This window comes from Canis lupus, chromosome X (assembly GCF_011100685.1).
Source record: "Canis lupus familiaris isolate Mischka breed German Shepherd chromosome X, alternate assembly UU_Cfam_GSD_1.0, whole genome shotgun sequence".
Taxonomy (NCBI): Eukaryota; Metazoa; Chordata; class Mammalia; order Carnivora; family Canidae; genus Canis; species Canis lupus.
Genome location: NC_049260.1, coordinates 14,370,616 through 14,385,537, shown reverse-complemented (window position 1 = coordinate 14,385,537; position 14,922 = coordinate 14,370,616). Strand labels below are relative to the sequence as shown.

The 14,922-nt window shown below is 37.7% G+C and overlaps 1 protein-coding gene across 1 annotated transcript in view; it reads left to right on the top strand.

The window, feature by feature from the left end:
- The window catches only part of BEND2 (BEN domain containing 2), a 60,651-nt gene that overhangs the window by 25,575 nt on the left and 20,154 nt on the right, over positions 1–14,922 (top strand). Inside the window, exons 8-14 of the mRNA XM_038586951.1 lie at positions 50–160; positions 1,563–1,712; positions 3,097–3,252; positions 6,122–6,244; positions 7,494–7,601; positions 10,940–11,074; positions 13,608–13,808. Of these exons, the coding sequence (XP_038442879.1) occupies positions 50–160; positions 1,563–1,712; positions 3,097–3,252; positions 6,122–6,244; positions 7,494–7,601; positions 10,940–11,074; positions 13,608–13,808 (984 nt within the window). The remainder of the gene's footprint in view (positions 1–49; positions 161–1,562; positions 1,713–3,096; positions 3,253–6,121; positions 6,245–7,493; positions 7,602–10,939; positions 11,075–13,607; positions 13,809–14,922) is intronic.

The following is a 14,922-nucleotide window of genomic DNA, read 5'->3' as shown; positions in this document are numbered from 1 at the left end:
TTGAGAGTTCTTAAGTACTTGAAAAATGTTCTTTCTGTACAAATACCAGTGATAACAGAAACCAACTTGGAAAACAACCCTGGGACAAGAAATTCTGGAACTTCACTGAGAAATGGCAGTGACCAATGTCCTTCATCTGTCAGCCTTCCACCCAATTTTGGTGAGTTTCGAATAGTGTGTGTTACAAGTAGCACTGTTTAATCTAGATATATCATCAATATCCTTAATAGAAGCCAGTGGTAGCTCATTTTTAAAATTAAACTTTTTATTTTGAAACAGTTTTCAATGCATGTATATTTGTAAGAAATAACATCAAGTCGTACATTTTACACTTTACCCATTTCTCCCACTGTTAACATCTTGCAAAACTGCAGTACAATATCACAACCAGGGTATTGACATTGATACAATACACAGATATTATTGAAATGTGCCCAGTTCTATTTGTAGTGATTTGTGTGCATTTGTATTTATTTCTATCTCATTTTATCACACGAGTAGGTTTGATGTCCATCACCACAGTCAGGATACAGAATGGTTCCATTGCGGTCAGGATGCTTCATCTTGCCCCTTTAAAGGAGATTTTATTTATTTATTATTTGAGAGAGAGAGAGAGAGTGCATGAGCAGGGGGAGAGGGAGAGAGAGAGAGAATCTCAAGCAGAGATTCCTCACTGAGTGCAGAGCCTGACACAGGGCTCCATCCCACAACCTTGAGATTGCGACCCTGAGCTCATGACCTGAATCGAAATCAATAATCACAGGCTTAACTGACTGAGCCACCCAGGCACCCCTCGTCCTGCATTTTTAGAGCCACACCCACCTCTTCCAGGCTGCCCTTTCTTTCCCATTGCCCATTTCCCTAGCCCCTGGCAAACACTACTCTCTATAATTTTGTCACTCCAAGAGTGTTCTCTAAAGGGAATCTTAAGGTATGTAACCTTTGAAGATCGTTTAGTTTTTTCAGTCAGCATAATACCCTGAAGATTCATCCAGGTTGTTGCATATGTCGGCACTTTCTCCCTTTTCTGTGGTTGCAGTGCACAATAGTTGTTTGTAACCATTCACCCACTGAAGGACATTGGTTGTTGTTGGTGGTTTTGTTTTTCTTCCAGTTTTTGGTGTTAGTAGTAAAGTTGCCATGAACATCCACGTCCAGGTTTTTACGTAGATATGTTTTTGTTTCTGTCATGAATGCCAAGAGTGCAGTTGTTGAATCTTATGGTAATAGCGTGTTTAGTTTTATAAGAAACTGTGAAACAGCTTTCCAGAGAGACTGTACCAGTTTTCATTCTCACCAGCAATGTATGAGTGATCACATTTCTCCCCATCCACATTTCTCTTCTTCCCATTGTTCTTTCTTCCTGAGGTACCACATTTCCTTCTTTCATCCTGTCCTTTCTGTTTGAAGATTTTCCTTTCATCTTTCTCTACAGGTAAGTCTGCTGGGGACAGATTCTTTTGGACTTTCTTTTGCAAAATGTCTTTGTTTCTTTTACTTTTCCCCCTGAAGGATAGTTTTGCCTCATGTAGAATTCACAGTTGAGTGTTCTTGTCTTTCAGCAGTTGAAAAATTCATACTTATAGAAATGCCGGAAAAATCCAAAACCAGCCAGGAAAACAGTTCTGAGACAGTCTATTACCCAGCTTTATTGGGAAATATCAGTGGCCCAGATACTGACTCTTCATCTGCTTTGGTCCCACCCAATTTTGGTGAGTTTGAAATGATACATATTACATGCAGTGCTGTTTAATCTAGATCCATCAACATCCTTAATACAAGCCAGCTATAGCTCTTTTTGAAACTTTTAATTTTGATGTAATTTAAGGTTCAATGCAGTTGTAAGAAATAATACAGAGAGATCCTGTTTATGCTTTACGTATTTTACCTAGTGATACCACCTTGCAGAACCATAGTACAGTGTTACAACCCAGACATTGGCATTGATGTAATTCACAGGTGTTATTGAAATACCTCCAGTTTTACTTGCATCTGTGTATGTGTATATGTGTCCCTGTGCTTGTGTGTATTTAGCACTATGCAATTTTATTGTATGAGTGGGTTCACATGTCTACCGCCACAGTTGAGGTAGAGATCATTTCCATCACTCAAGGATTCCTTGTTATTGTGTCTTTTTACAACCACACCTACCTTCCCTGCCTCGAAGACCCATCCTCAACACCTGGCTATATCTGATATTTTCTCCATTTCTATAATTTTGTCTCTTCAGATTGTTATATAAGTGGAGTCACATATGATATAACCTTTTGGGGTTAGCTTTTTTTTCCCACCCAGTTTAATTGCCTGGAGTCTCATCCAGTTTGTTGCATGTATCAATAGTTTATTACTATTATTCCTGAAAATAGTATTCCGTGCTATGGGCATGTTACATTTTGTCTGATTGTTCACCTGTTGAAGGATATCTGGATTTTTTTTTCAGTGTTTTGCTATTAGGAGTAAAGTGGCTATAAATATCTGTGTACACATTTTTGGGTAAATATGAGTTTTAATTTCTCACCTATTGATGGAGAGTTTCCCATGGTATAGATACACAACAGTTTTTTTTAAACATTCACACATTGAAGGACATCTGTTTTTTCTTTCCAAGTTTCTGGATACTAGAAGTAAAGCTGATCTGCTGTGAATATTCATGTACTAAAAAAAAAACAAAAAAATATTCATATACTGATTTTTGTGTAAATACAAGTTTTCATTTCTCTGTCATGAATGCGGAGAGTGCAATTGCTAGGTCTTATGGTAATAGCATGTTCAGTTTTATGAAAACTGCCAAAACAGTTTTCTGGAGAGGCTGGACTATTCTACATTCCCAAGAGCAATGTATGGGTGATCTAGTTTCTCCCCATCTATATTTCTGATCTTTCTATTATGTTTCTTCCTTACCGATGCCCCAAGATTCCTTCTTTCATGCTATCCTTTCTGTTAGAAGATTTTCCTTTAGCTATCTTTTAATAATCTGCTAGAAACAATTTTTAAAAATTGTTCTGTTGTGGGAGAGTATATTTATTTCCCTCCTCTTCCTGAAAGATAATCTCACTCAATGTAGAATTCATAGTTGAGCATTCTTGTCTTTTGCAGTTGAAAAAGCTGTACTCGTTGAAATGCCGGAAGAAGCTGAAACCAGCCTGGAAAACAACCAATTGATTGATCAGACAATCAATTACCAAACTTCATCAGGAAATGGCCGTGGCCCAAATCCTGTCTCTTCATCTCTCTCCATCCCACCCAATTCCAGTGAGTTTGAAATGATACTTGTGTCAAGTAGCACTGTTTAAACTAGAAGTGTCAACATCCTTCGTGTCAGCTAATGATACCTTTTTTTTAAATTAAAGTTTTGATATTGTAATTTGAGATACCCATGTAGTTGTAAGAAATCATACAGAGGGATCTCATTTATGCTTTACCCATTTCTGCCAACAATAACACAATAACATCTTGCAAAACTATGATAGGCCATCACAACCAGAGTACTGACATTGATACCTTCCACAGATCTTACTGAGATGTCCCCAGTTTAATTGTATTGATTTTGGTGTATGTGTTTAGTTCTATTAGATTTTATCACATGAGTGGGTTTGATGTCCACCACCACAGTCAGGATACAGGACATATCCATCAACATCATGAAGATGCCTCATCTTGCCTTTTTGTAACCACACTCATCTGAGTATAATTCCCTGGAGAGTCATCTGACTTGTTGCCTGTATCAGCATTTCCTTCTTTTTTATTGCTCTGTACTATTCCGTGGTGTGGGTGTTCACAGTTTGTGTATTGGTTCACTGTTGAAGAATGTCTCAACTTTTTCCGGTTTTCAGTATTACAAGTAAAGTTGCTATGACCGTTTATTTACAGGTTTTTGTGTACACATAAATTGTTACTTCTCTTAGATGAATGCCCAAGGGTGCAAATGCTTGGTTGTATGATAATTGCATGTTTAGTTTTATGAGAAACTGCCCCATGGTTTTCCAGAGAGGTGGTACCATTTAACTTTTCTACCAGCAACATATGATTGATTCAGTTTTTCTGCATCCAGATTTCTGCTGCTTTCATTCGTTGTTCTTTCTTCCTTCTTAATGCTCCAAAATGTGTTTTTTCATCATTCTTTTCTGATAGAAGATTTTCATTTAACCATTTTCTTTTCTTTTTTTTTTTCATTTAACCATTTTCAAATGTAAGTCTGCTAGCGACAAATACTTTTGGCATTCCTTTGTATGAGGATTCATGATTTCCCCTTCATTCATTCTTTGTTGTTGTTTTTAATAGTTTGGATATTCATTTCTTGTTTTCAGCAATCATTGAGGTATAACTGACAAAGTTGTAATATATTTAGAGAATATACAGTGTGATGACTTGATATACATGTACATAGTGAAATGATTCCTGCCATTGAGTTCACTAACATATCCACCATCTCACGTATATTTACCTTTTATATTTTGGTGGGGAGAATGCTTAAGTTCTATTCGATGATACAGTGCACTATTATCAGCTCTAGTCACCGTGTTGTGCACTAGAGCCTCAGGCCTTACTTATGACTGAAAGTTGATACCTTTTTTTTTTAAGTTGATACCTTTTTTACCAGCCTCTCCCCACTTCCCTTTCCGCCTGGCCCCTGGCAACTGCCATTCATTTATTCTATCACCTTTTTTTATGAGTTTGACTTTTTTTTTCTTTTTAGATTCCACATATAAGTGATACCATGCAGTATTTGTCTATTTCACTCTCTGGTTTATTGCACTTAGCATACTGTCCTCCAGGTCCATTTGTTAATGTGGTCACAAGTCTGCTCTATTATCTATTGAAGGACAATTTGGCCAGACACAATCACATGGTTTGAGATTTCCTGTCTTTCGGTATTTGAAAATATTGTATTTGTAGACATGTTGGTAAAGGCTCAGACCAGCCCAGAAAAGAACCCTGAGATGACAAGCTATCCACTTTTATTGGAGGATAGCAGTGACCAAGACGTTTCTCCAGTAGGTTGCAGCATTCCTCCCAGTTTTGGTGAGATTGAAATGACAGATACATTTGACATGTAGCATATTTAATCTAGATTCATCAACATCTTTAGTGTAAGATAGTGGTAACCTTTTCTTTTCTTAATTTTAAAAAACGATTTTATTTATTTATTTGAGAATGAGAGAGCAAGAGAGAGTGAGCACAAGCAGGGGCGGGGGGAGAGGCAGAGGCAGAGGGAAAGGGAGAAGCAGGCTCCCCGCTGAGCAAGGAGCCTGAGCCTGACTCTGGGCTCCATCCCAGGACCTGGGATCATGATCTGAGCTGAAGTCAGATGCTGAGCCGCCTGAGCCACCCAGGCGCCCCGATAGTGGTCGTTTTTTTCTGATTGTACTTTTTATTTTCAGAAAAATATAGCTGCACATGGAGTTGTGAAAAATAATACAGATCATGTGTTCCCATTCTTCAGTTTTCCCCACTGGTAACATCTTGCAAAAACCGGAGAAAATGATCACAACCAGGAAATTGGTGTAATACCCCCCACAGAGACAATTGAGATGTCCCCAGTTTCACTTGTATTTGTTTGTGTGTATGTGTGTATTTAGTTCTATACAATTTTATCATATCAAGAGGCTCGTGTATCCTCTGCCACAGGCAAGCCCTGAAACAGTTCCAGCATCACCATTTTCCCTCATAATTGCTCTCTTGTAACCACAACCATCTCTTTCCAGAGGACTTTCTCCCCAGTTCCATCCTCTGCCCTGTCTCTAATGATTGGCAATCTGGAATCTGCTCTCCAGATCTATAATTCGTCCATCCAGCATTGTTGTATAAATGGAATCGCAAGGTGTTTAAGATTGGCTCCTTTCCCTCAGTGCAATTCCCTGGGGATTTGTTCATGTTGCTGTTCTTTACATTGATGTTTCTCTATGATGCTCCAGTATTCTTTCTTTTATATGTTTTCTGTAAGATTTTCCTTTAGCCATTTTTTAAGCATAAATCAGTTAGTGGTAAGTACTTTTGGTTTTCCTTTGTCTGTAAATATCTTTATTTTTGCTGCAGTGCAGAAGGATAGTTTCATTGGCTATTTGGCTATAGAACATGAGGCTAGTAGTCTTATGGCATTTAAAAAATGTTGTCCTTGTAGGAATGCTGTTCAAGGCAGAAACCTGCCTGGGAAATAGCACTCAGCTGGGAAATTACTCATCTTTCTTGGAAAAGGACAGTGGTCAAGAAACTTCAGAATATTTCTTCATGCCTTCCAGTTTGGGTGAGTTGAAATGAAACATATTACAGGTAGCACTGTTTAATCTAGATTCATTAATACCCTGAATGTGACCTAGTAGTGTTTTTTCCTTTTTAATAAAAAAATAATTAAAATTATTTAAGTCAGGAGTAGAAGTTTTATATCGAGAAAATTTTAGCTACACGTGTAATTGTAAAAGAGATCTTATGTACACTTCATCCAGCTTCCCCCAATGATACCATCCATCAGAACTATAGTACAATGTCACAACCAGTGTATAGACATCCATAGATTTTATTGAGATGTTCTCAGTTTTATTTGTACTTGTGCATGGGTTTATGTTTGTGTGTGTATGTGTATTCGGTTTTATATTATGTGATTTCATGATGTGAGTAGGGTTCCATACCTCCTATCGCCTATTGCCCTTTAAACCCATGACTGCTTTTCTCTTCCTACCCTCCTAGCCCTTGTCTGCCCTGTCCCTGTCCTTAGCAGCCACTGATCTGCTCTTCCTCTTTATAATTTTGTCATTTAGAGAGTTTTATGTAAATAGACTTACATGGTTATATCATTTTTCAGGATGGCTTTTTTTTTCCTTCAGCATAATTCCCTGCAACTTCATCTGAGTTGCTGTGTAATATCAGTAGTTCCTCCATTTTTATTGCTGACTATTCCATGGTATGGGTGTACCGTAGTTTATCTGTTCACTGGTTGAAGGATGTCTGGGTTGTTTCTAGTTTCTGGCCGTTAAGAGTAAAGCTGCTGTGTACACTCGCGTACAGGTTTCTTGTGAGCATCAGTTTTCATTTCTCTGACATAACGCCCCAGAGCACACTTGCTGGGTCCGATGGTAATGGTAAGTTGAGTTTTGTAAAATACTACTGAACTGCTTTCCAGTGCAGCTGTACCATTTCCATTCCTGCCAGAGTTTTATGAGTGATCTAGTTTTTCTGCATGCATACTTCTACTCTTCCTATTAGTCTTTCTTCCTTCTTTATGCTCCAAGCCTCCTTCCTTCATCATATCCTTTTGGTCAGAAGATTTTCCTTTAATCATGTTTTAAGACTAAGTCAGCCAGCAACAATTTTTTTAAAAAATTTTAAATTAAATATATATATATATATATATTTTTTAGTTTTCCTTTGTCTGGGGATGTCTTTATTTCTGCTTCATTCTTAAAAGATAGTTTTACTTGATGTAAAAATCACTGTTGAGATTTCTTGTCTTTCAGCACCTGAAAGATGTTTTACTTATCAAAATGTTGTTCAAACAGTATCCAACGCTGAAATGACTTCTGAGACCATGAATCCCCCAACTTTAATGACAAATGACAGCAACCAAGATATTGATTCAGAATCTTTCTTTGTCACTCCTGGTTTTGGTGAGTTTGAAATGATACATATTATAAGTAGCACTCTCTAATTTAGGTTCAACATTCTTAATATGAATTCTTACTGATAGCTTTTTCAAAATTAAAATGTTCATTTGGAGATACTTCAGAATCACATGTACGTGCATGAAATAATATAGAGAGATCTTATGTATCCTTAACCAGATTTCTCCCAATGCTAATATTGTGCAAAAATATAGTAAAATATCACTACTAGGATTTTGACATCAATACAATCTACACATCTATTCAGATGTCCCCAGCTTTACTTGCATTCATTTGGGTGTGTGTATGTGTGTGTGTGTTTAATTCTCTGCACTTGTGATATGTTTATGTTCAGGTATTCACCACTACAGTCATGATACAGAACTGTCCCATTATTTCCAGGAACCCTCTTGTTGCCTATTTATAATCATATTGTATGTCATTGCTTCTCTGGCTTGGTCTCTAACCCATTCAAGGGCTAATGTGTTCTCTCTTTTTTAATAATTTTATATTATTTTATGGAAGAGTATATGAGAAATTGGTATTAATTTTTTAAATGTTTGGTAAAACTCTCTAGTAAAATAATCTGGGCCTGATTCCTTTTCAGAAGGCTTTTAATTGCAAATTTAATGGTTATAGGACTATTTAGATATCTGTGTCATCTTGGTTGAGTTTTGGTCTTTGTAATTTTGGAGGAATTGATTCAGCTCTGCTAAGTTATCAGATTTATGAATGTAAAGTGGTTTGTAATATTCCCTATTATCCTTTTGATGGTTGCTGGATAACTTATTTCATTCCTGGTATTAATGATTTGTGTTATCTCTTTTTCTTTTTGTAATTCTTTTTAGAGGTTTATTAGCTTTATTAATCTTTTTGAGGCACCAACCTTTTTGTTTTATTGATTTCCTGTTGTTTCCATATTTTCAGTTTCATTGATTTCTGTTCTTTATTATTTCATGCTTTTTGCTTATATGGGGTTTATTTTACTCTTCTTAGTTCTTGGTATAGGAACTTAAATTATAGATTTAGAACTGTTCTCTTTTCTAATATAAGCATTTAGTGTTGTAAATTTCACTTACAGTACTTCCTTAGTTATACCCCATATATTTTGATGTGTTGTATTTTCATTAAGTCATATGTATTTTTTTTAAGATTTTATTTATTTACTCATGAGAGACACAGGGAGAGAGAGGGGAGAGAGAGAGAGAGAGAGAGAGAGAGAGAGACAGGCAGAGGGAGAAGCAGGCTCCATGCAGGGAGCCCGTTGCGGGACTCGATCCCAGGACTCCAGGATCACGCCCTGAGCTGAAGGCGGCGCTAAACCGCTGAGTCACTCAGGCCGCCCAAGTCGTATGTATTTTATTATTTCTTTGGAAACTTCATCCTGTCATTCTATTATTGATTTCTAATTTGATTCTATTATGGTCAGAAAATAGACCTTTTTTTAAGATTTTATTTATTTATTCATGAGAGATACAGAGAGAGAGAGCGAGGCAGAGACACAGGCAGAGGGAGAAGCAGGCTATATGCAGGGAGCCCGATGTGGGACTCGATCCTGGGTCTCCAGGATCACACCCTGGGCTGAAGGCAGGTGCTAAACTGCTGAGCCACCCAGGCTGCCCAGAAAATAGACTCTATATGATTTCTTTTCTTTCCAATTTGTTGAGATGTTTTTCCTCTGGCCTAGGATGTGGTTTGTCCTGGTGAATGATCCACAGGCATTCGAAAAAAATATGTATTCTGGTTTTGTTGGGTGGAATGTTCTGTAATGAGAATCCTGTTAGTTGATTGTGTTGTTCAGATATTCTGCATCCTTGCTGATTTTTGGTCTGGTTGTTTGATCAGTTTCTGAGATAGGGAGGTATGAGGTCCTCAACTTTAATTATGGATTTGATTATTTCTCCTTTCAACTTTTTCAGTTTTTGCTTAATGTATTTTGAGAATTTGTCATTTGGTGTATTGAGAATCATTGTCTTCCTCAGCGTTGATCTTTTCATCTTTATTTGTTTCTTTGCCCTGAAGTATACTTTATCTGATGTCAACACAGCTACTCTGTTTTTTGGGGGGACTAATGTTTGCATGGTATATGCCTTTTCATCCTTTTACTTTCAATCTACCTATGTGATTGAACTTGTAGAGTTTTTTGTAAACAGCACATAATTGATCTTTTTAAATATACTTTATCACTTGCTGCCATTTAATTGATATAGTTAGGTTACTTACATTTAAGATAATGTAGGCCTAGGCCTAAGTCTACCATTTTATTATATTTCTTTTTGTTCCCTATTTTTCTCATTATTTTTTTAAAGTTTATTTAATTTATTTGTTTAAGTAAACTCTACCCCCAGTATGGGGCTTGAACTTACACCCTGAGATTAAGAGTTTCATGCTCTACTGACTGAGCCGGCCAGGCACTCCCCTACTCATTCTTTTTTTGTTTATCTTTTTTTTGCCTTCCTGTGGGTTACCTGAACATTTTCTAGTGTTCCGTCTTGATTTATTTATGTTTTTGAGTACATTGCTTTGTATGGTTTTCCTAGTGGTCACTCTGGATATGGTTATATATGTATGTGTCTTATCACAGATTACTGGTATCAGCATTTTACCACTTGGAATGAAGTGTTGAAACTTTAATTCCACTTAGTTTCCTTTGCCCTCCTCACTTTTAATATATTGTCTTGGATATCAGATGGTGTTTTCATTTTTGTTTCAGTCATCACATATGATTTATAAAACTCATGATTGTATGATTGTATTATATTCATCCATATTTCTGCCTCTTCTGTTCTTTCTTTCTTTTTATTATTGAATAGTAGTCTGTGGTATTGGATTTACCACGGTTTGTTTAACCACTCAACAGTTGAAGGACATCTGGGGTTGTTCACCATTTTGGCTGCTATGAATAAAGCTAAGAACACTTAGCTTTATTGTGCAGGTTTTTGTGTCATGTCATGGGCTTTTATTTCTCTGGGATAAATGCCCAAGAGTGAAATTGCTGTGTCATGTGATAATTGAAGATTTAGTTTTATAAGGAGCTGCCAGACTATTTTCCAGTGTAGCTGTTTGATTTTTTATTGAACAAATGATCAAGTTTCTCTTCACGCATACTTCTTCTGCTCTTTCTGTTGCTTTCTTTTCCTTCCTGATGCTCCAAGATTCCTTCTGTCATCATAACCTTTCTGTTTGATGATCTTCCTTTAGCCACTCTTTCTTAAGAGTAGGTAGGTCTGTTAGTGACAAATGCTTTTAGTTTTCCTTGTCTGAGAATATGTTTATTTCACCTTCACACTTGAAGGATAGTTTGCTGGATAGTGAATTTGCAGTTGAGAGTCCTTTTCTTTCAGCACTCTTACCTATAGAAATATTGGTAAGAGCAGAAAGCGGCACGGAAAACGAAACAATGAATTACCCAGTTGTGTTGGAAAATGACAACAGCCAAGATTCTATCTCATCATCTTGCTGCCCTCCTTCCAGTTTTGGTGAGTGCGAAATGACACATATTACAAGTAGCACCATTTAACCTATATTCTTCAACACTCTTGATACAGGCTAATGGAAGCTTTTTATTTCCTATTTTAAGGGTTGGGTTTAGGTTATATTAATCATAATGGCTGACATTTATTGAGTGTGTATTATGTACAAGGCACTGTGTTAATCAATGACAGGTCTCTTCTCTATTAATATTCAGATGAGTCCATATGTAGGTATTTTTATTACCCCCATTCTCAAAGTCGCAGAGCTGGTGAGTGGAAGTTCTGGAAATCTCAGTCCTCTGTGACTTTTTTTTTTAAAGATTTTATTTATTTATTCATGAGAATCACACAGAGAGAGGCAGAGACATAGGCAGAGAGAGAAGCAGAGGGAGAAAGCAGGCTTCCCGCGGGGAGCCTGGTGTGGAACTTGATCCCAGCACCCTGGGATCACCCGGGATCATGACCTGAGCCAAAGGCAGACACTCAACCACTGAGCCACTGAGGCATCCCTGTCCTCTGTGACTTAAAGCTCATGTTTCTAAACAGTCTCCCGTATTGCCTGCCAAGACACAGTGGCAGAAATGAGGTGACCCTAAGTTCCGTGCTTTCTAAGGGCAAGCCTTCCTAATCTTTTATAGTTCCTTTGTGTCTCTACCTCTAAGTAGCTAATCTCTTATTAATATTCTAGCACAGGGCTCAGCAAACTTGTTCTGTAAAGGGACTAGATAGTAACTATTTTAGGCTCTGTGGGCCATCTGGTGTGTGTCACCACGACTCAAGTCTGCTGCTGTAGCATGAAAGCAGCCACAGATGTAGGTAGATGAATGGGTGTGGCTGTGTGCCAGTACAACTTGATTTATAAAAACTGGCGTTGGGATCGGCCTGGGGACTGGAGTTTGCTGACTCCCGTCCTAGAGGAGATGCTTTTCTTTTCAAGCATTCCATTAGCCAAACTGGAAGAAACTTCAAACATTGTGTTCTTTGTTACTACATGGGCACTGTGACATGCTCTTGTTCAAAGTATGCACTGGTGAAAGCTTCCTGAAGGGCAATTTGTACAGAAATCCGTAAAAGTATTTGTGCTGCCTAACTCAGGAATCCCACTAATATCTGAAGATTTAATTAATACAAAAGATTTTTATTTAAATTTTGGTACAGGTATGTTCTTTACACAATCATAAAATATTGGAAACTGCCAAATACACAACCATAGGGAATTTGTTCAGTAACTCCTGGGATACCCATGATGTATAAAGCAGTAAAGCATAATGGGGAAGAGCATGGGCTCCTGAGTCCCACTGTCAGGATTCACATCTCAGCTCTGTGTTTTACTGACCATGTGATCTTCAGCTACAGAAAGTTGACTTTCTGTTACACACATTTTTTTTTTTAGATTTTATTTATTTATTCATGAGAGAGAGAGAGAGAGAGAGAGGCAGAGACACAGGCAGAGGGAGAAGCAGGCTCCATGCAGGGAGCCCGATGTGGGACTTGATTCCAGGATTCCAGGATCATGCTCTGAGCTGTAGGCAGACGCTTAACCGCTGAGCCACCCAGGCATCCCTGTTACACACTTTTTTTAAAAAGCATCAAAACCTCATTGCTTTTCTAACCTAAGTGTTAGTTTTTTTCCTCTGTGAAGTGACAAAAATCATGGTACCTATTGCATAGAATTGGGAGGATCAAATGGAATAATTCATTTAAAGCTCTTAACACAATGCTCAGAACCTAAGTACAACATAAATGTCACCTGTCAGGCAAATCATGAAGATAGGAATGCTGACTTGAAAAGGAACTAAAGAAAATGGAGAAATGCTCAAAATAGAATGGTAACTGAAAAAGCAGGATTCAGACTATATATAAAGCATGATTTCAATTTTGTGATTTAAAAAAATAGCAAGAATGGAAGGCACCACCAGATTAATGGTTCAGAGCACTTGGCTGATAATATACAGACATTTAAGAACTGGCTCGGTGATCTTGTTCAAATGCTTTACTTTCTGTGGGCCTGTTTCCTCTTCAAAGTGGGAATAAGTTGGTAGGATGATGAAATCGAGTTTTTAGATGCAAAACATTTAGCATAGTGCCTGATATATAGTAGTTACTCAATAAATGGTAGCTGTTTTACAATATCCTTCATTATGGCCACCCATACTTTCCAGATTATCTTCAGGGAACATATACTCACTCAATAATATAGCTCTGAGTGTGCTTTTAGACTGTAAAAAGGGAGCAATGCGATCTCAGAGCAGCATGTTTACATATGCATCTTTGGCCTAAGAATTGAATTTATTCAAGATAATGAAACGGTTATTTCAAGTACAGAAAATTCAAGACTAGCAAAGGTGAAAAATGCTAATTAGAGTTATACAGATGGCATCAAAGAGACTCATTTAAGGAAGAGATAGGTATAGAAAAAAAATTCATCCAAGTAGAAATTAGCAAATTAGAAATCAATTAGTTTAATTTTCTTGGGTTCTTTCATGGTAGCCTTGCCTGAGAAAACAAAAGATTTTACTTTTTCCCCGTGTATTAAAAGGATATCTTGGTGATCCCAGAAGGAATGTCAGGGTGCTTGATACTCATTTGGCGACTGCACAAAAGAAGACCCATCCTAGGCACGCAGCCCGCTACTTGGTTCCTATTTTGTTCTCTAAGGAAATTCTGATGCACGGCTGGGTAGGTGTCAATTCCCAAGGCCGTCAACCCCTAGATCCGAACAAAATGGCTGCAATAAGAGGTATGTAAAGTCATTACGGAATCTTGTTTTTATCATCATTTGGTCATCTGATGAATGTTATTGGTAGTTTAAGAGACAATGATGGAGTCTGGATAAATCTTAGAACTAACTGTTTTTCACCTGTCTGACCCTGATTTTACAATTTAATATTATGTAATGGGTAATAACTTGTAAAGAATAAAACTTGTCCATAGACTAATGGTAAAAGACAAGCTTTATTGATTATAGCTGCTTATGGCTAGAACTAAGTCAGTTCTTCAGTGCTGAAGCTTGGTACTAAAAATAAGGAAAACCCTAAAAACACAGGAGAATAAATTGTACTTCAGTGCTAGTAACATGCAACACAGAATTAGAGTGTCATCATTAACACATCTTAGCCTTCTGTCCAGCGATTTGGATGAAGGTTGTGGAACACATAGGCACTGAGACCACAACAAATAAGTATTTCTGCCCTCAAGGAGTTCACAGTCTAGAAAGGGACCATTGAAGGAAACTGATCAATCCCAAACCAGGGTGGGAATGTTGGAGAAGCTCAGAGAGCAGAGAACTATTTTGAGGGCATTAGGGAAGGCTTATTAAGGACAAAACATTTGAGCTGGATTTGGAAGGATTCAGTCCTTAGCTAGATGAATAGGAAGGGTATTCTAGGCAGAAGGAATAGCTCATGGGGAAGGTAGACATGTAGTGTGCACAAATCAATACACCACAGTGTAATAATGTTGGCAGTGACACTCTTTTCTGTTTACAGTTTTCTTTGTTAGTTTTAGCTTATTCATAGGGTTATTCAATGGCATTATCCCCCAGAAATAGTTGCCTTTCCATTACACATTTTTTAAAAAAGCACCACAACCTCATTGCTTCTTGCCTTTTGGCTAAGTTATAGTATCTGTTCTTATCAGTTTATTTTTTATTTTTTTAAAGATTTATTTATTATTCATGATAGACACACACACACACACACACAGAGAGAGAGAGAGAGAGAGAGGCAGAGACACAGGAGGAGGGAGAAGCAGGCTCCATGCTGGGAGCCTGATGTGGGACTCGATCCCGGGACTCCAGGATCGCGCCCTGGGCCAAAGGCAGGCACCAAACCGCTGAGCCACCTAGGGATCCC